We start from the raw sequence: 21,424 nt of genomic DNA, 5'->3' as shown, positions 1-21,424 counted from the left end.
TCAGGCCAGGCCGGCCCGCTCCAGGTCCTGGGGCAGGATGCGGCCTTTCTTGCGGGCCTTGTGCAGGCGCCGCTCGGCGCGGGCGGCCTTCTTCCTGCGCAGGTTCTGCCGCCGCTTGTCCTGGCGCTGCTGCATCTTCTCCACCACGTGCGCCGCCCGCTTCTCCCAGCGCCGCTGCCGCTGCGCCCGCCGCTGCTCCTTGCGCTTCAGGGCCTCCTGCAGCCGGCCCTCGTCGTCGCGGATCCTCACGCCCTCGGCCTTGTACAGCAGGTTGGTCCACTGCATCTTGGCCTGGAGCTCCTGCGCCTTGCCCGCGTCCTGCTCCCGCAGCGTCTCCAGCCGGTCCTGGCGTGCGCGCAGGCGCTCCAGCAGCTGCCGGTAGTTTCTGCCCGTGAGGGGCGTGAGGTTCCCCTTGACCCGCTGCTGCTTCTCGCGCCGGCGCTGGGCCCTGCTCACCGGCTCCTCCTCACTCACCTCCACCTGCGGGGGGCCGGCGTCAGTGCCCACGCTCCCTCCCTGGCACCTCGGGCCCTCAGGGCCCCACGCCCCTCACCTTGTTGAAGATCAGCCCTGCCGGCTCCGGGGGCTGCTTGCAGGGGGCTTCGGGGGTCGGCGTGGCAGCAGCCTCAGCCTCCCCGGCCTTGGCGGCCTTCTCCCGCACACGCAATTCCTCGCGTTTCCTCTTCCTGCGCGCCCGCTCCTGCTGCCTGCGTCTCCGCTTCTCCAAGGCGGCAGGTGACAGGTCTGCGGCAGCCCCCTAGGTGCAGGGCGGAGTCCGCCGTCAGGGTCGCCCTGGCCAGAGGGCGCCCAAGGAGCCGCGTGGGCAGGGCACCAGAGGCCGAGCCAGTACTGCCCGGCGTGAGGGCCACCAGGATGGCACGCCATCGCCAGGTGGCAGGTGCTGCAGGCACGGCTCACAGGCCATCCCTCCTTCACAGGTGAACAGGCTCCCACTCCCATGCGGTGTGGGTGCTACGAGTCCTTGCCGACCACTGCACCCCGGCTCCCACTCTCCTCACAGCCTTCCAGTCCCAGCGCCAAGCAGAGGGCTGCACCAGACCGGCCGGGAAGGTGAGGGGCAAGGGCAGACCCGCCCAGCACCTGGCCAGCTCCCCCGGCCCACCTGGCCCCGCGCCTCCCGGATCTTCTCATGCAGCCGCTCTCGCAGGACGTCCAGGGCAAAGACGGAGTCAGACGGTGTGGCCGGGCCAACTGTGAGAAGGGACGGGGCTGAGAGGCTGCGACCTGAGACGCCCCCTGCCCCCTGCCCCAGGGCGGGTGCCCAGGCCACTGAGGACTCAGCAGGGCAGCTCCAGGCCATTCCACCGCGTCCCATGGCTGACTGTCCTGCAGGGCCAGCAGGTGGAGTGCGCCTGCTCCACATCCCATCCAGCATCCTGCCGCTGACCCCAGCCCTCGGACCTCCTTGGGCCACTGGGGGACGGCACCTGCCTTTGCCACGCCGAGCAGAAGCTACACCCAGAGCCCGTGCCTTGCCCAGCTCCTCGGCCCCGCACCCCCTCACCCGAGGCCGCCATTGGCCCCCGGACCCAGGCTCCGGGCACCCCCACCCCGACTCCAGGCACCCCGCCTCCAGGCACCACGCACCCCCACCCCGAATCCGGGCACCGCACACCCCTACCCCGACTCCAGGCACCCCGCCTCCAGGCACCACGCACCCCCACCCCGGCTCCGGGCACCGCACACCCCCACCCCGCCTCCAGGCACCACGCACCCCTACCCCGACTCCAGGCACCCCGCCTCCAGGCACCACGCACCCCCACCCCGGCTCCGGGCACCGCACACCCCTACCCCGACTCCATGCACCACGCACCCCTACCCCGACTCCAGGCACCCCGCCTCCAGGCACCACGCACCCCCACCCCGGCTCCGGGCACCGCACACCCCTACCCCGACTTCAGGCACCCCGCCTCCAGGCACCACGCACCCCCACCCCGAATCCGGGCATCCCGCACCCCCACCCCGCCTCCAGGCACCACGCACCCCTACCCAGGCTCCGGGCACCGCACACCCCTACCCCGACTCCACGCACCACGCACCCTGGCTCCGGGCACCCCGCACCCCGGCCTGTGCCCCCTCACCCGCGGCCGCTGGCTCCCGCACCCCGGCCTCGGGGGCTCGCTTCCCTGGGGCCTTCCCCTGAGGCTCCCGCGACTTCTTGGCCGACTTCTTCCTCCTCTTTTTGGGCGGCCTGGCGGCTTCTGAGCCTTGGGGTTTCCCCGCTGAAACACAAAACCACCCGAGCCAGCGGTCAGGGACCCCGCCATGAGGAGCGCTGGGTGGGTTTCGGGGCGCGGCGCGTCCGGAGCGGGTCCGCCTGCCCAGCTCACCCCACTTGCGCTCCCGCGGCTCGGGGCCCGGCTGCGCGCAAATCTTCTTGGCCAGTCCCTGTAGGTAGGCGTCCTTGGCGAGCAGAGAGGCCATGGCAGCAGCACCCCGACTGCAGCCTGCCAGCCCGCACCCCGAAGTCCCGCCCTCCGCCCGCGTCACCAGCCGCCGCCGGAAGAGGCGCTCACGCGCGCGCGGGGCATTGTGGGCCGTCGGGGCAAGCGCCCTTCCGGACTCGCGGGGCGGCCGCGGTGATTCGTGCTCCGCCTCACGCGCCAAATGCCTGGACACCCCATCCGGCCACCAGGTGGTCACCGCCACCTGGGTCTCCCCGTCCGGCAGCAAAGCTAGAAGCCCCGGGGCGCGTCCCAGCTGCAACACAACGTCTGTTCAAAATGTTTGTATTTGAAAGTTTATTTTTTTTAAGCTAGGAAAGCAGGTTTGCTGAGGAGAAACGGACTTTCCCATCAGCGGCTTCACTCCCCCAAGTGGCTGCAGTGACCAGAGCTGAGCCGATCCGGGTCTCCCACCTGGGTCCCAAGGCTCTGGCCATCCTCTGCTGCTTCCCCAGGCCACAAGCAGGGAGCTGGATGGGAAGTGGAGCAGCCAGGACTTGAACCAGTGTCTATATGGGATGCATCAGTTGGTAGCCAGGGCGGTGCCCAGTGCCAACCCTGACCCCACTTAGATCCGACACGAGTGTCCCCACTGCCCCCGGTCTTCTCAGCAGGACTGTTCGGGTGGAGGCCTGGCCAGTCCCCTCGACCATCCCTCAGGGTCACAGCGTCCTTCATGCTGTGGAGATGGGCTGGGCTGAGGCACCCCGGCCCGGACTGTGGTCACCAGGTCCAGGCGCCTGACCTACTCATCCCAGCCTGCTGGCTCTGGGTACCGCTGCCCCTCCCAGCTGGTCACAGCCAGGACAGGGCACCTGGGCTCCGGACCTGCAGTTCTGCCTGGCTCAGCTGCACACGTGGCGGTCCCAGCAGGAGGGCCAGCCCGGAGCCCAGGGCCAATGGGGCTGGAGACAAGGACACTCCTGGGCCGGGCAGGAACCGGCACAAACCGGTGGTGGCATTTTTATTGGACAGTCTCATCACCAAACAATGGAACAGAATTTTCTGCTTTCCGCCGACTCGTGGCTGCACGGGGGGACAGGAGGCCAGGTGTGGCTGGCGGTGCCTTCAGGGCCTCCCAGAACCCCAGACACAGCGCGGGAGTGGGCTGTCCTGGCTCCCAGGGCCCTGCAGCCGCTGTGGGGAGACGGGCGGGTCGATGGAGGCTGGAAGCAGCAGAGCAGTGGCGGGCACCCGGGGCAGGGAGCCCTGGATCTCACTCCTGAGCTAGGGCCTCCCGGGTTCAGGCATGCTCTGTGGGACCAGGGCCACCCGTGTGGCTGTGGGTGGCAGCTGTGGCCGGCAGGGGCCCAGCCCCAGGCTCTGGGGATGCCAGCAGAGGGGCCGCGAGGCCATGCGCAGAGTTCTCGTTGAGGTCCCACCTCCAGTAAGCTTCGCACAAAGGCAGGTCACTGGCTTCGCACAGACTTGAGCTTGGCCGCCAGAAACCCCGGGAGACAGGAGCAGCCGGAGAGGAAAGCGGGAGGGGGAGCAAGACAGAGCCGAGTTAAGGAAGCAGGCATCCTGTCCTGCGTGCCCTGCCCTGGGCTGGCCTGTGCGGGGCCAGGCGCAGCGGGGCCCTCCCCCCGCCTACTCACTAGTTTCTGGTTTTAAGGCACGGAGCACAAGCACTTGTGCCCGCCTGTGACTTGGTTGGGCAGCAGTGCCCCAGCCTCCACGGGGCACTTGAGAACAACTTCACCATCCTAATAAGTGGCCCAGACACGGCCTGGGGCTCCGCCATGGGGCGCCTCCTGCCCTATGCTGGCACCTGCCCTCAGCATGCTGCAGGCACACCCCTGCTTCTCCCGGAGAGCAGAATGAGAAAGAGCGAGCAGACAGCAGTGGGCAGGCAGGGGAGCGAGCAGGCGGGCAAGCAGTAGGTTGCTTGGTGTGGCTGGGGAGGGAGGGACCAGTGCAACCTGCTGGCTATGTCCGGGCGCACCCTGACAGCAGCTCACAGGTGAGGGCACCCAGGCCAGAGGACCCGGCTGTGTGGTTTCCTGGAGTCCAAGAGGGGCATATCTGATCCACTTCCAGGATGGGTGAGGGGGGCCGGGAGGGACGCTATACCTGCCACCCAGCAGGATTGACATAAGGGTCCCCTGTGTAACCCAGGCCCATCTGACTTTTCAGGGCCCCTCCAACCCGCACGCTCTTGGTTTTCAGACGCTGGGGGCCCCGGGAGCCAGGGTGACAAGCTTTGTCCAGGGCCTGGAGCGCCTGAGCGCTCCCTCGAAGGGAACACTGACAGCCGTGCTGCGGCCTGGCTGTGCAGGCTGTTTCTGCTCATGCAGTTCCGGCCTCCAGGCCTGGGGCTTGCCAACAGCCCCCAACCACAAGCACTGGCAGCCAGGGCATAGGCAGTCCAGAGGAGCTAGGCCGGGCACGGGCACAGGCACAGGGTGGGTTCAGACGTGGCCCAGTTGGGAGGCACTCTGCACGGCGGGGGGACCGCCCTTCAGACATCCACCCCGACTCCCACGAATCCTGGGGATGCGTCGCTCTGCGCAGTGGGGCCCCAGCAGACGGCTGCCAAGTGTGTCCACCGAGCGCTCCGGAGCCCGGCAGGCCCGGGCCTATCTGTACCTGGACGAGTAGTACTCCTCCTCCAGCTCATACAGGTCCACGGAGACCTCGTCCCGCAGCGCCACCAGCTTGCGGTCACACTCATCCTGCAGCGCGCGCAGCCGCTGGTTGTGCTGGTCGATGGCCTCGTTGACCGAGGGGAAGTCGTTGAGGATGAGGAACTGCTTGAGGTCGGACACCAGCTTCATGAGGGACTCGCCGGCTCGCACCTGCGGCGACACCACCGGGGAGGCTGGGGGCGCCGGGGTGGGGGCTTGCCCCTCCGGTGCCCACCCGGCACGTCCCAGACAGGGACCGACAGGGACTGCAGGCTGCCAGACCCTCCCCCATCACAGCCCCTGCTGGTCGGACCCTGCTGTGACCGCGGGGCCACAGAACACCCGTGGCTGCCTGTCCATTGGCGTCCGGAAGCCACCTGCCACTCACGATGTTGGCGGCTCGAACGTGCATCTCATAGTGGTCCTGTTCGCCCTGCGTGGCCCGTGACACCTGCGTCTCGTCTTCGATCTGGAAGCAGACAAGAAAGCCTACCTCAGCCGGCCCACAGGGAACACGGGCATATCCTGCTTACAGGGCTCCGTGCCTTCCCTTGTGGGCACTGGGCACTCAGCTGCCAGCAAGGGGCTGGGACGGACACGACCCATGTGGAGGAGCCCGGCAGCTCAGCCTCGGAGACGTCCCCAGGAGCGGGTCCCCACGGACAGGTGGACAGGCTGCTGAGTCCTGCCGGCCTTGGAGCAGATGCAGCTGGGGTCCTCGCCAGGCCCACCTACCTCTGCCTACGTGCTCTGCGCACCTGGCAGGAACCGCTTGCCACACCTTGTGTCCTCCCTTTTCACAGGAGCCTATCGGGCAGGGGACACTGACCCCAAGCGTCCAGCCCGGAGTGTGGGCATGGGGCGGGAGCCACTTGGCCAGGGCCCTCAGCTGACCATGTACCATGTGCAGGGCACCCCACGCCCCCTGCCCCCAGCCGTCCTGTTCCTTGCCCCCTGCCCGCTGCCCACCTTGGCCATCCTCCCCCTCCCCTGGCCGTCCTCCCCCTCCCCTGGCCGTCCTGTTCCTTGCCCCCTGCCCGCTGCCCACCTTGGCCGTCTTGATGAGCTCGGTGAAGTTGTCCATGACGGACTTGATGTCGTCCTTGAGCCTCTTGTTGTAGGACTGCAGCAGCGTCTCCTTGCTCTGCGGGAGGACCCTCTGCTGGGCCATGGCGCCGGCGGCTGCAGCCCACGGGGCGCGCGTGACCGGGGGCCACACCCTGCTGATCTGGGGCGCCCCTGAACCCCCTGAACCGGCCAGGCCCCGTGCTGCCCGGCCCGCACCCGCGCTGCCAGCACCGAGCTGCTCCGCAGGCACTTTGCGCCGCCGCCGGAGGCTCCGCCCCTTCTTAGCGCGAGCCGGTCGCTTTAAGGCTGAGATCTCGCGCGGCCGCCAGGTCTCGCGATGTCCGGCGCGGCGTACAAATTGCCCACAATCCCCCGGGCTCGCCCTCGCCCTCCGCCGCCAAGATGGTGAGTCGGCGTCCCTCGGCCCCGCGCCGGGCCAGGCTCCATCCGCGTCCATCCCGGCGCGGGCGCGGCGCTGCGGGGCCGGGGGTGCGGGCGCGGGGTGCGGGAGGGCCCGGCCGCTGACCCCGCGCTCCCTCCCTCGGCCCCCAGCCCAAAGGGAAGAAAGCCAAGGGCAAGAAGGTGGCCCCGGCCCCCGCCGTGGTCAAGAAGCAGGAGGCCAAGAAGGTGGTGAACCCGCTGTTCGAGAAGAGGCCCAAGAACTTCGGCATCGGTGAGCGGGGGGCGCGGGGAGGTCCGGAGGGGCCCGGGGAGGTCGGGGGGCCCGGGGAGGTCCGGAGGGGCGCGGGGAGGTCCGGAGGGGCGCGGGGAGGTCCGGAGGGGCGCGGGGAGGTTGGGGGGCCCGGGGAGGTCCGGAGGGGCCCGGGGAGGTCCGGAGGGGCCCGGGGAGGTTGGGGGGCCCGGGGAGGTCCGGAGGGGCCCGGGGAGGTTGGGGGGCCCGGGGAGGTCCGGAGGGGCCCGGGGAGGTTGGGGGCGCGGGGAGGTCCGGAGGGGCGCGGGGAGGTCGGGGGGCGCGGGGAGGTCCGGAGGGGCGCGAGGAGGTCGGGAGGGGCGCGGGGAGGTTGGGGGCCCGGGGAAGTTGGGGGGCGCGGGGAGGTCCGGAGGGGCGCGGGGAGGTCGGGGGGCGCGGGGAGGTCCGGAGGGGCGCGGGGAGGTCGGGGGGCCCGGGGAGGTCCGGGGGCGCGGGGAGGTCGGGGGGCCCGGGGCCGGGGTGCAGATGATGTGACTGAATATTTGCTATCCGAGTCGCGGTGACGACCTCACACCACCAAGATCGCTGATGCGCCTGCCGCGGGGGGCGCATGGACACGCGGGGCGCCCCGCCCCGCACCCACCGGCCTCTGCCCCCCAGGACAGGACATCCAGCCCAAGAGGGACCTCACGCGCTTCGTCAAGTGGCCGCGCTACATCCGCCTGCAGCGGCAGCGCGCCATCCTCTACAAGCGGCTCAAGGTGCCGCCGGCCATCAACCAGTTCACGCAGGCGCTGGACCGGCAGACGGGTGAGGGGACGGGGACCCCGGGCGCGGGACCGGCACGGGTGGGGGACGGGGACCCCGGGCGCAGGGCTGACAGCTCAGGGGGCCCCAGGTGACGCCGGTGTCCACGCCCCCAGCCACGCAGCTGCTCAAGTTGGCCCATAAGTACCGGCCGGAGACGAAGCAAGAGAAGAAGCAGCGGCTGCTGGCCCGCGCCGAGAAGAAGGCGGCCGGCAAGGGGGACGTGCCGACCAAGCGGCCGCCGGTGCTGCGGGCAGGTGCGGCCTCCCCCGGGCCGGGGTGGGGGCGGCGGGGCGGGCCGGGACTCACGGAGGGGCTCTTGCAGGGGTCAACACGGTGACCACGCTGGTGGAGAACAAGAAGGCACAGCTGGTGGTGATCGCCCACGACGTGGACCCCATCGAGGTGGGTGGCAGGGGCGGGGACCCCGGGGCGGGCGCTCTGGCTGTGATGACACCCTCTCCCTGACCTCCCCGTGGAGCGGGATACCGAGCTTTTTAACCCTGAGCCAGAGCTGCCCACAGCGGGCACGCGTGTGCCCGGCCGCCTTGGCCTCTGCTCACACAACGTCTCCTGCAGCTCGTCGTCTTCCTGCCCGCCCTGTGCCGCAAGATGGGCGTCCCCTACTGCATCATCAAAGGCAAGGCCCGCCTCGGCCGCCTGGTCCACCGCAAGACCTGCACCACCGTGGCCTTCACGCAGGTCAACGCGTAAGTGCCCTCCCGCCCCCGCTCAGCCCCGGGAGCCTGCCGGTGATGTGCAAGAATTTCTTCACCTGAACCAGCCGTGTGGTCACAGCTTATCTGAGGCAGCTGGCCCACTGGTCCTTCCAGAAGGGGGCCCTGGACCCCGCAGCCCACAGGTCTCCTGTCCCCACAGGGAGGACAAGGGTGCCCTGGCCAAGCTGGTGGAAGCCATCCGGACCAACTACAACGACCGCTACGACGAGATCCGCCGTCACTGGGGAGGCAACGTGCTGGGCCCCAAGTCGGTGGCCCGCATCGCCAAGCTGGAGAAGGCCAAGGCCAAGGAGCTGGCCACGAAGCTGGGATGAGCGTGCGGCGGGGTCCTTTGTACATAATAATAATAAAAAGCCTGTCTCAGCCAGTGTCTGAGTTACAACTTTATTATGAAGTCTGGTGGTGTCCATCAGGGGGCTCGACGCAGGAACTTCTTCCACCACAGATACGAGGTGGCGGCGGCGAGGCCGTACCTGGGTTGGGAGGAAGCGGTCAGCCCGGGCCGCCAGGCCACCGGGCCGGGCAAGGCTGGGGGCAGGGGCTCACCAGGTCACTATGTACTGCAGGTGTTCATTCCTGAGTGTGACTCGGGTCTGTCCCCCAATGGGACCTCCTGGGACAGTGCTCTCTACAAGACAGTGGGATGAACCCCGCAGTGACCCCCTTGGCACACTCGGCACCCCTGCCCACAGCCAGCCCCACGCACACGCACTGAAGTCAGCATCGATGAGGATGGGCTCGGTGCCTGCAGCCTTGGCCATGGCTACCAGGTCCCGGTAGTGCCAGTGGTTCCTCTCGGGGTGGTTTTCAGGAACAAAGGGCTTCCTGGTCTCCGTCAGCCTCACCATCCCGACCAGCTCCACCTCGCCCTCCACCTGCAGCGAGATGGCGGCGTGAGGCTGCCAGGCCACCTGCCCAGAGCCCGCCACGCGTGGGCACATGTCCTCACCTGGCCTTTCTGCCGAGTGTCGGGGTTCACGCTCCTCCGGGGGACAAACCCTCTGTTCACCAGGATCGTGATTCTACAGCAGCAGGTGGGGAGGGATGACAGGCGGGACTGAGGAGCCTGGCCCTGCCCCAGGCGACCCGCTAGGCTGCCAAGCTTCTGGTGACCCCTGCGGGTAAGGACTCCACCCCTGGCGCCCAAGGGCTGCTCCCCTCCAGAGCTGTGCCAGGGGGCCCCGGTACCCCCTTCCTCTTAGAAGCTGCTGTGACAATGTCTCGGGTGCCCTGCTGGCCACTCACCCCAGGTCAGCGCAGTGAAACGGTGTCACCACATGGGCACCGCTCTCTGTGGAGGAGGAGAGGCGGCCGGCCTCGCGGGCCTCCCGTGCCGGGTCCACCAGCGTGCGGGGCATCATGTAGAGCTCCTTGGAGTGGTCGAAGTGCCCCCTGACTCTCACGGGCCTGTATTCCAGCTCTCTCAGCTCCATGGGGCTGTGGGGTGGGGGAGGTGCAGTGGGAACCCCACTGGCTGTGCACAGCCGGGGCACACCACGGGCCACCCCGAATCCACTTGGTGGACGTGCCTGTCCCTCAAGGAAGAGGGTTGGGGAAGCAGTCCCTCGTAGCCCCTCTCCAATCGCCACCCTCGTGCTGACACCCCATGCCCTGCCCTCACTGAGCTGCAGATAGCAACGGCACCGGAGCGAAAAGCCTGGGTCAAAGGCAGCTTTCCCCGCAGCGGGCAAAGCCAATGCCACACTCACTCCGCGGGCAGCGGGATGGGCTCCGCCATCACCCTGGCCTCCAACTCCTGGATCAGTCTCAGCTTCCATTTCCGACGCTGGACCTACGGGGACACAGCATCAGCCTCGGCAGACGCGGGGCTGAGGGCGCAGAGCCGGGCGGCCTACCTGCCACGTCCCCAGGCCAAAGGCGGTCGCGGGGATGAGCAGCAGCACCCACTGCAGGACGGAGTCCTCGCCGGCTCTGGAGGCCGCCGCGTCCGCCGCCGAGCTGCTGCCGCACCTGCCGAGCCCGCAGGCCAGCCCTGCGGGAGGTCAGCAGCCCCGGGTCCCGCACCAGGCGCAGGCGGCCGGGCCCCCAGGACAGGACCCGGGATTCCCGCGGCACGCCCCCTCCCGTTCACTGGAGCCTCGGCGCGCCCTTCTCACCTGGGTGCCGCGGGAGCCCCGGGACGCTCCTCCAGTAGGCCTGGGCAGGGACCTGCGCGGACGGGAGCGCGGGTGAGCTCCCGGGCCGGCCCCAGCCCCGCGCGCCCAGCCGCCCGGCGCACGCCGCGCGCAGCAGCAGCCAAGACCGCCGCGCCGCCGCCATCACCCCGGCGGCCCCCGGGCGTTCCCGGGGCGGAGGGCGTCTGCTTCCGGGGCGGCCGCCGAGCCCCGCCCGCCCCCGGCTCCACGTGGTGCGCGCGGCGGCCATGGCCGAGCTGCCGGCCGAGCTCCCGGCCGAGGTGCGAGCCTTCCTGCGAGAGCACCCGAGCCTCCGGCTGCTGCCCGGCACGCTCAAGGTTTGAGGGACGGAAGGGAGGGGAAGGACGGGCCGAGGCCGCGGCCAGCGCAGAGCACCGACCTGGGACCGTCGCGCCGCAGGTCCAGTGCTCCCTGACCGGCCACGAGCTGCCCTGCCGCCTGCCTGAGCTCCAAGTCTACACCCGCGGCAAGAAATACCAGCGGCTGGCGCGCGCCTGCCCCGCCTTTGACTACGCCGAGTTCGAGCCGCACATCGTGCCGAGCACCAAGAACCCGTAGGTGGTCCGGGTGGGGACCCCGCCCGCCCCCGGCTGCGGACAGACCCCGGCCCCGCCGAACGCCCGCGTCTCGCTGCCCCGCAGGCACCAGCTGTTCTGCCGGCTCACCCTGCGGCACCTCAACAAGTGCCCGGAGCACGTGCTGAGACACACGCGCGGCCGTCGCTTCCAGAGAGCCCTGCGCGAGTGTGAGTCCCGCGGGGGAGCGGGCGTGCGCCCACGCACCGTGCCTGGGTGGGCCGAGGGGCGCTGCGGGGGGTCCTAGGGGCTGCAGTGTCCTGAGCCAGGGTCTCCAAGGCTTGGGGCCCGACAGGATGGTCTGAGGGTGGACAGGGCATGGCGGGCTAGCGGGGCGTGCGAGTGGGTGTGGCTGCGGTCCGGAGTGAGGGCCAGGTGAGTGGTGTGGAGCAGCGGGTTCCACCCTGGGAAGGAGGGAACTGGGCTCACAGGGGAACCCAGCTGTGGCACTTCTCCTGGCCCTGGCACCCCAGGGGGCACAGACTCCGGGTTGAGACTGGGAAAGGTTTGCTGCAGGCTTCCTTCCCAGGCAGGTGCCCCCACACACACACAACCTGGCACAGGGCCGAGGTCCCAGCCCATGCCCAGAGCTGCCACTGACGGTATTCTGCTCCTTTGGAGTGGGCAGGAGGGTGCTACACAGGGACACCCGTGTGTGGCTCTGGTGCTGCACCGTGGGCTGACCCCGAGGACGGCAGGACCACTTCAGGACAGCGGTCCAGAAGGGTGAGAAGTGGCTGTGAGGGGCCCAGGCTACAGGCATGGTGGCTTGTGGTGGAGACCAAGAGTGACTGACCGAGAGCCTGGGCGCTGCTGGCGGAGGCCAGTGGCCAGTACCGGCAGAGGCGTGGGCCGCATCCCAGAAGCAAGCTGCAGCCACCCGCAGGAGGGGACAGTGGCTTCAGCTCAGGCAAGGAACAGCAAGGACCGGGCTGCTGGGCCCCGGCAGGAAGGCAGCACCTTGTGGCCTTGCCTCCCAGATGAGGAATGTCACAAGCGAGGGAAGGAGTTTGTGCCCGCCTGCCTGCGGCACCGCCGACAGCACCGGCAGGACAAGCCAGACGGCGCCGGGCCCGAGCAGAAAGCCTTCTGGGAGCCCACGCCAGGGGACGAGGAGGGGACCCTGAGTGACGACAGCATGACAGACCTGTACCCACGTAAGAGGCCTGGGGGCTGGGCCCGCTGCCAAGCCCCTGCCTGGCCCCTGGTGACTGCAGCCAGCTCTCTCCTCCTCCAGCGGAGCTGTTCAGCAGGAAGGACCTGGGGGGGCCCGAGAGCACGGATGGTGGCCCCCTAACAGATGAGGATGACATGAGGCCGGGGCACCCGGCAGGGCGGAGGAGGAAGGACAAGGACAAGGACCCGCAGCGGGTCCCCAAGCGTCAGAAGGTGAGCTCTTGTGGGTTCCCAGGCTGCTGGCCGGGGGCGGGCTGGGCATGCCTCCCAGCATCTGCCTCAGAACCAGGGCACCCACATCCCTCACCCACCTGGGGCACACAGAAGGGTCCCCCATCCTGGGTTGAGTGGGTCCTTGCCCTGAAGCTGGGGGCACCTGTGATCTCATCCTGTCCCTCCCCAGAAGCATGTGGGCCCTGCGCAGAGGAAGTTCAGACGCCGTCATGGCACCGCGGGTTCCAGCTGCTGCCAGCAGCCAGGCTCCTGAGGTGCAGCCGGCTGTCCGAGTGCCCGTCGTCTTGGCCCCAGCCTGCGCAGCCAGGGAGCAGCAGGGGCTCCGCAGGGAGGTCGCTGTCTGAGTGCCCGTCGTCTTGGCCCCAGCCTGCGCAGCCAGGGAGCAGCAGGGGCTCCGCGGGGAGGTCGCTGGCCGTGAGCTGAGCAGTGTCCAGTGGAGCCTCGGAGGAGCCCAGGCTGGGGTCCCCACAGGACCACACTGCATACCACAAATGCCATTATTTATTTTGATGTGTTTCAAAAATCAAAACGTTTTCAAACACAACTAAGATATAAAATACAGCATAAAATGAGATTTATACCTATTTCCCACATAAAGCAAAGAATTCTCAGAAATTGTTTTGCCAAAACCGACTTGTCGAGCCTGTGCTGCCCTGCTGGCAGCAACCTGGACCAGGTCCCCAGGTCGGGCCAGGGACAGGGTTGGCCCTGCGCGTGGCCTCCTGGAGCCACAAGGAACCTGAGGGGCCATGGGAGACAGCCCTGCTGAGGTTCAAACTGCACAACCTTGAGGGGACCGTGGGAGGAAGCCCCTGGCTGGCAGCCATCACTCCCAAGGGTAAGTGAACCGGTCATGAGGGAAGGGGCACAGAGCAAGGAGCCGAGAGCTGGGGGCATGCCTGGCTGCTGACTAGAGGGCAGACCCCCAGAGTCCACAGCCTGAGCAGGAGGCCCCCGGGGTGCTGACTGCGATGCAGACAAATGAGACGAGCAGTGAGACCCCAGGGAACCATGGGATAAGGCGATGTTGGGAAACTTTAAATCCAGGGTCAAGATCAAATCGGTAAGGCATCACAAACCGGAGCAGGCGACTGGCTGCGCTGAGTGGCAGCCTCCAGGCTGAAGGACGGGCAGTCGGGGCCAAGCTGGGCACAGGTGAGGTACCTGGGTCGGCACAAGGGTCACAGGACTGCTGCTGCACTGTGCCGTGCACCTGCCAATGGAGGCAGTCAGGCTGGCTCCACTACTTGTCCAGGGCCAGTGCAAGGGCCTGGCCATGCCCAGCAGCCTGGGGACCTCCTAATACTGCATCATCCTTTGGCTTTGGGGTTCCTGTGATGTTTATAGGGCCAGGGAGCCACTGGTGTGGCTTCAAGCAGGGAGGTTTGGCAGCCTGGGCTGATAGGCTCAGCCATCCCAGATCATTTAGTAGTTTAGGCTAAGAATGTAAACTTAAAAATATGAGGGAGACTGCTTTAAATGAACAACTTTGTAGGCTCACAGTACAGCTCAACCCCGCAAAAAGAGAAACCAGCTGGCCCCAGGCCCCAGCAGCTGGGCCACCCTCCGGAAGCCACCGGCTGCAGGCGCACAGCAGTCAGCCCATGGGTAGCCATCAATTTTCAGGTGTCTGCAAATAAAGTTCTCAAAACATCTGTGCCTTTACCAGGGGCGGGGAGGGGACAGTGAGCGCCAGCCGGCTCCACCCGTGAGCAGTTCTCACTGCTGCGGTTACCACTCCTTCTTCTTCTCGTCCATGGAGACGCCGCCGGGGCCCAGCGCCACGACGAGCAGCAGGCCCCCGATCACGGACATGGTCTGGAAGAAGTCGTACTTGAGGAAGTCATGCATCGGCTTGTAGACGGGGATGGTCCAGAAGGCGTTGAAGTACACGTTGATGGCGAAGAGCCAGACGACCAGGGTCAGGGCGGCCAGCTTGGTCTTGAAGCCGATGGCCACGAGCACCATCAATGCTGTGCCCACCACATTCTGGATAACCTGCACGGGGCAAGAGGCCGCACGTTCGCCGTGCCCAGACCTGGCTGGCGTCGCTGGCTCCCACTGGCAGCTGGGGGCAGCCAGCACAGTTATAAGCCACCCCTAGTCCCAGGTGCATCCTGGCCTGCGTGCCAGCCAGCCCCACAACACACAGGCTCCTGTGGGAAGCACAGGGGCACAGGGCACCCGCAGGCCAGGGACAGAAGGCAGGGTACTTACGGAGAAGAAGCTGGCGTCGAAGTGGAGCAGGGTCATGAACATGAGGACCAGCAGGACCCGGCCCCCCAGCTGCATGTACTGTTTTGGGGAGCTCTCACGCATGGTGGGGACGCCGGCGAACATGCTCTTGCCTTCCGAGCGGGACTCTGCCAGGAGCAGCAACAAGCCGCCCCCCAGCGCCAGGTTCCTGAGGGAGGGAATGCCAGCTGGGACCCCAGCTCTGGAGGGCTGTCCTGCATGGGGCGCCCCACCGCAGGTGGGACAGCAACCTCACCCACCTTAAGGGGCAGGCAGGGCAGCCTTCCCTGGTGGTCACACGGACCCCGGGCACACCGGTTAGTGCAAAGAATCCAGCTGGTGAGCAGGGCCTGACCACTCACTACAGACTATTCTGGGTTGGCGACGCAGGACCAATAGAGCTTGGCGGTCAGCATGTACCTACCTCATCAAGAACTTCAAGTCCCACAGGATGCTGTAGGCAAAGGTCTGTGGGGACAGAGAGAGGCGGCTTAACAGAAGCAGCCCAGGTGCCGGGCAGACGGGTCATCAGGTGGTCAGACAACCAGACGCTGATGGGGTTTAGGGAGAGCAAGGGCCCTGCCAAGCCACGGGGGCGTGGCCATTTGCTCTAACGCCAGGCCAGGTTCTGGGCACTGAGGCCGGGGAGAGGGCCGTGCAAGTACCTGCAGGGCTATGATCCCAAAGAGGCCGAAGCAGGCGTACTGCACGAAGTTCCGGCTCAGCACCAGGATGCAGCCAGCTGCAAAGGAGGAGGCGAGCTCAGGGGGTACACGGGGGACAGCTCCCCAGCTAGGCTCCTCACCCAGCCAGGGAGGAGGAGACGGCTCAAAAGGACAGGTCCCTTCCTTCCTTGTGGGTTGGGGGCACTCCCAGGCCAGCCCAACTCCAGCTTCTGGCTTTGGCAGATTCCTCCCGCATACCCAGCCCCAGGGAGCCCTGGGCCAGGCCTGGGGGGGGGGGGGGGGCTGGTCTCGCACTCACTGAGCTGTCCGAGCAGGTTGAGGAACACAAAGGCGGAGGCCAGCAGGTAGCCGCAGGCCCACGTGCTGTCGATGTAGTCGCGCTGCTCGCCCCACTGGAACCACATGCGGATGCTGTCCTCCAGGAAGGTGCTGATGAGGCACAGCCGCGCCACGTGCGGCAGGTACTGCTTCGTCACACGCAGGAACTGCGGGCCACACACAGGCGCTGAGGCACGCCACAGGTGCTCCTCCCGCCCCAGGGGCACCTGGACCTGTGACCAGGCCCCATTCTAAAGGGAATGACGTGCAGATGGCCGTCCACGGCAGAACGGCGACACCTGGCAGCACCCAGCCTCCCCTCTCCCCACTAGATTTCATGGGTTCTAGAGCATTTCCGGTCCCTGCCAATTAGGCCTGTCCATGCTGCGCAGAGGGGAGGGGCCCACCCCTAGGGCCTGCAGCCCAGCTTCCTGGGTTGGACTTCTGGACCACTTTGCACAGAGCTGAGGGTCCTGACCCACGGAGACACGGCAAGCTGAGCTGTGCTTTGCGACACTGGCATCCTGCAGAACGCCAACTCTAGCTGGCGCTCCACTTTGTTCCCGGCACCCTGCTAGTGCGCACAGGACAGCAGGAAGACGACCCCGCCCTCTCGGCAGGCCCTGGCTGTTGCGGCCACTCGGGGAGTGACCCGGCGGGTTGAAAATCTCTGTCTCCCTCTCTCTAGCTCAGCCTCTCAAACAAATAAGCCTTCTTTTTTTAGGATGTATTTAGTTGAAAGGCAGAGATGCAGGTGGGAGCGCCCTCTCCACTGCTGGCTCACTCCCCAGATGGCCGCCGTGGTCAGGGCTGGCCACACCAAGCTGGAACCCTGGCGCGTCTTCCAACTCTCCTACGTGGGAAGCAGGTCCTGACCATCTTGCATGGCTTTCCCAGGCCATCTGCAGGGAGCATGGGCCTCACTCCAGTGCCCAGGGAGCATGGGCCTCACTCCGGTGCCCAGGCAGCCCCTCAGCTTTACGCTGCAGTAGTAGCTCTCTTCTGCGCACAGGTTGTGCGGCCGCAGACATGACTCAGAAGGGCTGTGCACAGCAGGTGCACCCTGCACTCTCCCTGTCCCATTCCGCAAAGCCCAGATACAAGGAAGAGAAAGTCGATAACGCGGCAGGTCCTCAGGAGAAAGATCAGGCCCCCACCCAGAGTGACTCGCTGGAGCAGGTCTAAAGGGCGTGCTCTGGTGACGGGGCTGCTTGGGCCCTCATGCTGATGAACACCACTCCCGGGGCCGGTGCTGCGGTGCGGCAGGCTGAACAGTCACCTACGGCGCCAGCACCCTCAGGAGTGCCAGCCTGAATCCCGGCTGCTCCACTTGTGGTCCAGCTGCCTGCTCACGCACCTGGGAAGGCAGTGGAGCACGGCCCGGGGCATGGCAGACCGGGAAGCTCCTGGCCGTGCACTAGTCCAGCCATGGCTGTGGCGGCCATTTCGGGAGTGAATAGGCAGACGGAAGGGCTCTGCCTCTCACTCTAACCCTGCCTTTCCAAAATCAATCAATCAATCAATCAATCCTTTAAAAAAAAAGAGGATCTACTTAATTTTTACTGGAAAGGCATATATACAGAGAGGAGACACAGAAAGATCTTCCATTCGCTGATTCACTCCCCACGTGGCCGCAACAGCCAGAACTGAGCTGACCCAAAGCCAGGAGCCAGAAGCGTCTTCTGAGTCTCCCAAGGCTTTGGGCCATCCTCTGCTGCTCTCCCAGGCCACAAGCAGGGAGCTGGATGGGAAGTGAAGCAGCTGGAATACAACCCAGTGCCAAATGGGATCCTGGTGCTTACAAGGCAAGAACTTTAGCCACTAGGTTACTGTGCCGGGCCCATAAATCTTTTTGAGAAAAAAAAAAAAATAGCTTCTGTCTCATCCCACGTGAGCTGTGAGCCCGGCAGAAAGCAGCACGCATCCGGCCACCCCACCCTCCCAGCCTCTGCCCCAGCGCTGGCGCTCCCGGGCCACTCGGCAACAGGGCAATCACCCGTGTGATCCAGCTGTGCGCGCCTGGCCTGCCCCCCTACCCTCCCAGCCTCTGCCCCAGCGCTGGCGCTCCCGGGCCACTCGGCAACAGGGCAATCACCCATGTGATCCAGCTGTGCGCGGCTGGCCTGCCACTGGGCCTCCACCTGGCCTAGCCCTCCCACACCCAACGGGGCAGAAGAGCTGGCCAGGGGTCCAGCCCAGACAGCTGGCAGAGGTGTACGGACTTGCCTCCTGCCAACAACGCACATTTGTGCCCAGCCGCAGCCTCCCTCAGTGAGGACCCCCAGCCAGCACCCCCAATCTCCGGCAGCGCGGACCGTGTTTAAGGGCCTGCCTGATGAGCCAGCTCCCCTTAATTGGAGTGTCTGGCTCCAGCGGATTAGAGGCAGCGGTGAGGCTGGCGCTTGGCCCCTCCCTGTGCACCCACACCAAGGCCCAGGGAGGGCCCAGCCAGCCCCTGCTGCAGCCCACTCAACACAGGGAAGTACCAGCATCCCCCGCACAGCCCATACCAGGCCACGGGTGAGGCGTGGCTCACACCTGACGGGCACCTCGCTGGGGGATTTGGACGAGGCAGCAAGGTGGACACAGACCCAGCCGGCCAGCTGGCCAGTAGGGCAGGGACAGTAGCTGGCTCCCAGTGTTGGGCAGACTTCCCCGGGAGCCTTGCGGTCACCTGGGACATGGTTCACATGCAGGGGCAGCAGCCAAGTGACAGAGAAGTGTGGAGAGCTGGGCCGCCTTGAAAGGGGCTGCTTGTCCGAGTGCCTGCTAGGGACCTGGGTTGTGGCTGGACAAACAGCCAGAGGCGACCTGCTACCCGCAGAAGCTGCCAACGTCGCGGGTCACCAGGGCCCAAAGCTGCCCAGGTCCACAGTTCACAGGCCCAGTGACCATCCCCACAGGAGGCGGCAGTGCTCGGTGACTCACTGTGACTCCAGGCTTCCAACAGTCCCCCCTGGACATTGCCCAGTGGGAGCAGTGAGCAGTGCCGAGCTCCCCCAAGCTGACAGCATGGTCTGGCTTTCCACACCGAGAACCCCGCACACACGAAGCTGGCCACAGGACGGGCTGCACCCAGCCACCTGGCCCTTCTGTCTGTCCCTGCTCCCCCAAACACAGCAGGCAGAGAAGTGTCCACCCCACCCCCCTGCCTCACTCTCATGATGCAAGCAGGCAGCCTCCTGCAGGGAACCAGCTGAGCAGGCAGTCACCAGGGCCCCAGCCACGTCAGTCGGCCACGAATCCACCTTCATGGCCAACCTGCTGGCACCTGCAGGCCCAGGCAGCCTCCTGGGGTAGGCAGGCACCCAGGGTGGGGTGAGGGGTAACCCCAATTCTCATGACCAACTCTCCCACCCTCCAGGGCCACGCAGGAGACCACAGCCTCACAGGCCTTACGGCAGCCCACCAGTGGGCTCAGCCATGTGCAGGCTGAGTCCACCAGAGCGCCGGCCAGGACCTGAGGGCGCCCTCAGAGCAGCCAGCACTTTCCCACGGGCCAGCATCCCAGGGCAAGAGGACACCAGCCAATGCCAGGGGCAGACAGCCACGTGGCAGACACCAACCCCACGGCATCTGGGTTCAATCCATGATGTCACTAACGGATGTCGGGGACCTGGTGTCCCCAGCGTCCACTCTCTGCAGCCCAGGTCCGTAGGTCAGACCCAGGTGGTCACTTCACTTCTGGTTCCTGAACACGAGATGAGCAAAGTGGAGTCACCTTACGCGACCAAGGACTCCAACGTCTGCACATTGGGACACAGCCGCTGCAAAGCCGCGTGGCAGGGGACACGCCCTGGGGACACCTCAACCAGGTGGCCAGCGAGGGCTGAGCACCCCTAAGCGGTCTGGGCAGTTTCCAGAAGACCAATGCCATGGCTTAGCAGGCCAATCCTCTACCCATGGCACCCGCATCTCATACGGATGCTGGTTCAAATCCAGGCTGCTCCACTTCTGATCCAGCTCCCAGTTAATGCACTTGGGAGAACAGTGGAGGATGACCAGGTGCTTGGGCCCCCACACCCACAAGCCCCTGCTTCAGATCAGCTCAGTTCCGAGCACCGTGACCATGGGAGCGAGCCAGCAGGTGGTGGCTCTTTTGCTCTCCTCTCTTGGTAAATCTGAGCTTCAAATAAAAATAAATCTTAAAAAAAAAGTTTCTTGTACTGAAAACAAAATGTACAGAGAGGAGGAAGAGAGGCAGCGCCAGGTACAGGCACAGCCAGGGCTCCCAGGGCCATGTCAGGCTGGCAGCAGCCGACTGGACTTGGTTATGAAATGTCCTCATGAAGCCAGGGCTGGCCAGGTTGGAGAGCGGCCCTCGCCAGCAGGGGCCAGCTGCAGGCGTCCCAGGGCCCTGGGACACCCCTCGCCAGCAGGGGCCAGCTGCCGGCGTCCCGGGGCCCTGGGACACCCCTCGCCAACAGGGATAAGCTGCCGGCGTCCCGGGGCCCTGGGACACCCCTCGCCAGCAGGGGCCAGCTGCTGGCATTGCTACTGGGGGTGGGAAAGTAAAACTGGGTCACCCACAACCCAGCGATCAACACCGATTCCTGGAAGCTCCTGATAAGAGATCTGCAGTACCGGGAAGCACGGCTGGTGGGGGGCAGGGGACCTCAAGGCGATGGACTTCTCCCCCAAAGCACTGCCAGGCAAAGGGAGCCCCATGGCCCCTGAGAACACGCCTTCCAACAGAGATAGGTAAAAGCCACAGAAAGGCCCTAGGAGGTACAGCCCAGAGCTCCACCGGCCACAGACACAAGTTTACCTTGTCGGCCAGGAGCCAGACTAGGATGAGCCAGCCTGTGGGGACGGGCGATGGTTTGTGGACATAACGGGCTGCCGGAGAGCGCCCCCCCCGCCTGGTGCAGCTAACCCTGACAGTGTTATCCAAAGAGGGGGTGCATGGGGCTGTTCCAGGAGGCGGTCCCAGAGCTTGGGGGGCTACTGGGCGGCTTCCCCCATCACACCTGGGGAAGGGACACCCAGTCTAGGCCTGCCCTCCTCCCACGCTCATCCGCATCAGCACAGGCCAGGGGACCCCAACACAGCCTCCCAGCCCCCCAGGAGGTCCCAGCCCCGAGCCCGGTGCAAGCGAAGCCAGGCCGCTCGGGGGGCAGCGCACCCCAGGCTCCGAGTCCCCGGCGGGAAGCGGTCGGGGCGGTGCCCGCGCCCCCCGGGGGAGGCCGAGAGGCCCGCGGGCGGGAGCGGCCTGCGCCGGGGCCCCGCAGGCCGCACCTGGTCGGCGAAGTCCTCGGCCGTGCCCATCAGGTCGTTCTGCCCCATGGCGGCGGCGGCGGCTGCTGCTGCGGCTCGGCCTCGCCCGTCGGCGCCCGCTGCGGCCTCCACAGGAAGTGCACGGCGGCCGGCCTCGCTGCGCGGCGGCGGCGGCTCCCGCGGCTGCCACGTAGGCCAAGCCTTAAAGGGGCCGCGCACGCCCGCGGCCCGGCTGCAGACCCCGCCCCCGACGCCGCGCCCCGCCCTCACGCTGCCTCCGGGCCCCGCCCACGAGGCCAATGCCCCGCCCCACGCCTAGCCCCAGGTCCCGCCCTCACGCTTCGCCCAGCCTGACGCCCGCGGCGCCGCGCCCGGCGTCGCTCCCGGGTTCCGCCCCCGACGTCGCGCCCCGCCCCGCCCCTACGCTGCCGCCGGGCCCCGCCCACGACGCCGCCGCCGGGCCCCGCC

At 67.0% G+C, this 21,424-nt stretch overlaps 6 protein-coding genes and 2 non-coding genes across 8 annotated transcripts; 4 read left to right on the top strand and 4 right to left on the bottom strand.

Annotated features, from left to right (window-relative positions):
• SURF6 (surfeit 6) lies at positions 1-2,501 on the bottom strand. Its single transcript, XM_058672937.1, has 5 exons — positions 2,352-2,501; positions 2,103-2,243; positions 1,124-1,212; positions 554-757; positions 1-480 (listed from the first exon to the last, which is right to left on the bottom strand). The coding sequence occupies exons 1-5, from the start codon at positions 2,443-2,445 to the stop codon at positions 1-3; spliced, it is 1,008 nt and encodes a 335-aa protein (XP_058528920.1). The 5' UTR covers positions 2,446-2,501.
• Positions 2,502-3,394: 893 nt separating this feature from the next.
• On the bottom strand, positions 3,395-6,395 carry MED22 (mediator complex subunit 22). The gene is made up of 4 exons (XM_004593457.2): positions 6,141-6,395; positions 5,481-5,561; positions 5,055-5,263; positions 3,395-3,898 (listed from the first exon to the last, which is right to left on the bottom strand). The coding sequence occupies exons 1-4, from the start codon at positions 6,261-6,263 to the stop codon at positions 3,709-3,711; spliced, it is 603 nt and encodes a 200-aa protein (XP_004593514.2). The 5' UTR covers positions 6,264-6,395; the 3' UTR covers positions 3,395-3,708.
• Positions 6,396-6,526: 131 nt separating this feature from the next.
• RPL7A (ribosomal protein L7a) lies at positions 6,527-8,722 on the top strand. The gene is made up of 7 exons (XM_004593665.3): positions 6,527-6,565; positions 6,713-6,833; positions 7,473-7,622; positions 7,736-7,876; positions 7,945-8,024; positions 8,199-8,329; positions 8,499-8,722. Exons 1-7 carry the CDS (start codon positions 6,563-6,565, stop codon positions 8,671-8,673), a joined length of 801 nt encoding a protein of 266 aa, XP_004593722.2. The 5' UTR covers positions 6,527-6,562; the 3' UTR covers positions 8,674-8,722.
• On the top strand, positions 7,333-7,405 carry LOC131481980 (small nucleolar RNA SNORD24). Its single transcript, XR_009246685.1, has one exon. It is a non-coding gene; the product is annotated as a small nucleolar RNA SNORD24 (small nucleolar RNA).
• Positions 8,062-8,131, top strand: LOC118759937 (small nucleolar RNA SNORD36). Its single transcript, XR_004996475.1, has one exon. It is a non-coding gene; the product is annotated as a small nucleolar RNA SNORD36 (small nucleolar RNA).
• Positions 8,723-8,756: 34 nt separating the features above from the next.
• LOC101518728 (surfeit locus protein 1) lies at positions 8,757-10,660 on the bottom strand. Its single transcript, XM_004593664.3, has 8 exons — positions 10,477-10,660; positions 10,216-10,352; positions 10,069-10,151; positions 9,605-9,796; positions 9,309-9,381; positions 9,072-9,234; positions 8,906-8,987; positions 8,757-8,832 (listed from the first exon to the last, which is right to left on the bottom strand). Exons 1-8 carry the CDS (start codon positions 10,637-10,639, stop codon positions 8,769-8,771), a joined length of 957 nt encoding a protein of 318 aa, XP_004593721.2. The 5' UTR covers positions 10,640-10,660; the 3' UTR covers positions 8,757-8,768.
• A 13-nt stretch (positions 10,661-10,673) lies between these two features.
• SURF2 (surfeit 2) lies at positions 10,674-12,753 on the top strand. Its single transcript, XM_004593663.2, has 6 exons — positions 10,674-10,832; positions 10,915-11,069; positions 11,157-11,260; positions 12,071-12,247; positions 12,328-12,479; positions 12,670-12,753. Exons 1-6 carry the CDS (start codon positions 10,743-10,745, stop codon positions 12,751-12,753), a joined length of 762 nt encoding a protein of 253 aa, XP_004593720.2. The 5' UTR covers positions 10,674-10,742.
• Positions 12,754-13,566: 813 nt separating this feature from the next.
• On the bottom strand, positions 13,567-21,165 carry SURF4 (surfeit 4). The gene is made up of 6 exons (XM_058672938.1): positions 20,978-21,165; positions 15,720-15,906; positions 15,401-15,477; positions 15,160-15,203; positions 14,718-14,904; positions 13,567-14,498 (listed from the first exon to the last, which is right to left on the bottom strand). Exons 1-6 carry the CDS (start codon positions 21,023-21,025, stop codon positions 14,232-14,234), a joined length of 810 nt encoding a protein of 269 aa, XP_058528921.1. The 5' UTR covers positions 21,026-21,165; the 3' UTR covers positions 13,567-14,231.
• Between the last annotated feature and the right edge of the window lie 259 nt (positions 21,166-21,424).

The sequence above is a fragment of the Ochotona princeps genome, chromosome 14 (genome assembly GCF_030435755.1).
Source record: "Ochotona princeps isolate mOchPri1 chromosome 14, mOchPri1.hap1, whole genome shotgun sequence".
Classification (NCBI taxonomy): Eukaryota; Metazoa; Chordata; class Mammalia; order Lagomorpha; family Ochotonidae; genus Ochotona; species Ochotona princeps.
Note: the sequence above shows the minus strand (reverse complement) of the source record. Positions and strands in the feature narration are given on the sequence as shown.

Bases quoted from the DNA above. Each gene is read 5' to 3' on its own strand.
- SURF4 (XM_058672938.1), bottom strand. From the start codon at position 21,025: ATGGGGCAGAACGACCTGATGGGCACGGCCGAGGACTTCGCCGACCAG. The intron at 14,905-15,159 runs GTAGGTACATGC...TCCCTCCCTCAG, and splicing joins GACTTGAAGTTCTTGATGAG to GAACCTGGCGCTGGGGGGCG. The intron at 14,499-14,717 runs GTAAGTACCCTG...TGCCCCGTGCAG, and splicing joins TCGACGCCAGCTTCTTCTCC to GTTATCCAGAATGTGGTGGG.
- LOC101518728 (XM_004593664.3), bottom strand. From the start codon at position 10,639: ATGGCGGCGGCGCGGCGGTCTTGGCTGCTGCTGCGCGCGGCGTGCGCC. The intron at 9,797-10,068 runs GTGAGTGTGGCA...CCCACCCCACAG, and splicing joins CCCATCCCGCTGCCCGCGGA to CCCCATGGAGCTGAGAGAGC. The intron at 8,833-8,905 runs GTGAGCCCCTGC...CTCCCAACCCAG, and splicing joins CTGCAGTACATAGTGACCTG to GTACGGCCTCGCCGCCGCCA.
- SURF6 (XM_058672937.1), bottom strand. From the start codon at position 2,445: ATGGCCTCTCTGCTCGCCAAGGACGCCTACCTACAGGGACTGGCCAAG. The intron at 2,244-2,351 runs GTGAGCTGGGCA...TTTGTGTTTCAG, and splicing joins GCCGCGGGAGCGCAAGTGGG to CGGGGAAACCCCAAGGCTCA. The intron at 481-553 runs GTGAGGGGCGTG...GGCCCCCCGCAG, and splicing joins CAGGGCTGATCTTCAACAAG to GTGGAGGTGAGTGAGGAGGA.
- MED22 (XM_004593457.2), bottom strand. From the start codon at position 6,263: ATGGCCCAGCAGAGGGTCCTCCCGCAGAGCAAGGAGACGCTGCTGCAG. The intron at 5,264-5,480 runs GTGAGTGGCAGG...GTGTCGCCGCAG, and splicing joins ACGTTCGAGCCGCCAACATC to GTGCGAGCCGGCGAGTCCCT. The intron at 3,899-5,054 runs GTACAGATAGGC...CTGGCGGCCAAG, and splicing joins GAGGAGTACTACTCGTCCAG to CTCAAGTCTGTGCGAAGCCA.
- SURF2 (XM_004593663.2), top strand. From the start codon at position 10,743: ATGGCCGAGCTGCCGGCCGAGCTCCCGGCCGAGGTGCGAGCCTTCCTG. The intron at 11,070-11,156 runs GTAGGTGGTCCG...GCTGCCCCGCAG, and splicing joins GTGCCGAGCACCAAGAACCC to GCACCAGCTGTTCTGCCGGC. The intron at 12,248-12,327 runs GTAAGAGGCCTG...CTCCTCCTCCAG, and splicing joins CATGACAGACCTGTACCCAC to CGGAGCTGTTCAGCAGGAAG.
- RPL7A (XM_004593665.3), top strand. The intron at 7,877-7,944 runs GTGCGGCCTCCC...GGGCTCTTGCAG, and splicing joins GCCGCCGGTGCTGCGGGCAG to GGGTCAACACGGTGACCACG. The intron at 8,025-8,198 runs GTGGGTGGCAGG...CGTCTCCTGCAG, and splicing joins ACGACGTGGACCCCATCGAG to CTCGTCGTCTTCCTGCCCGC.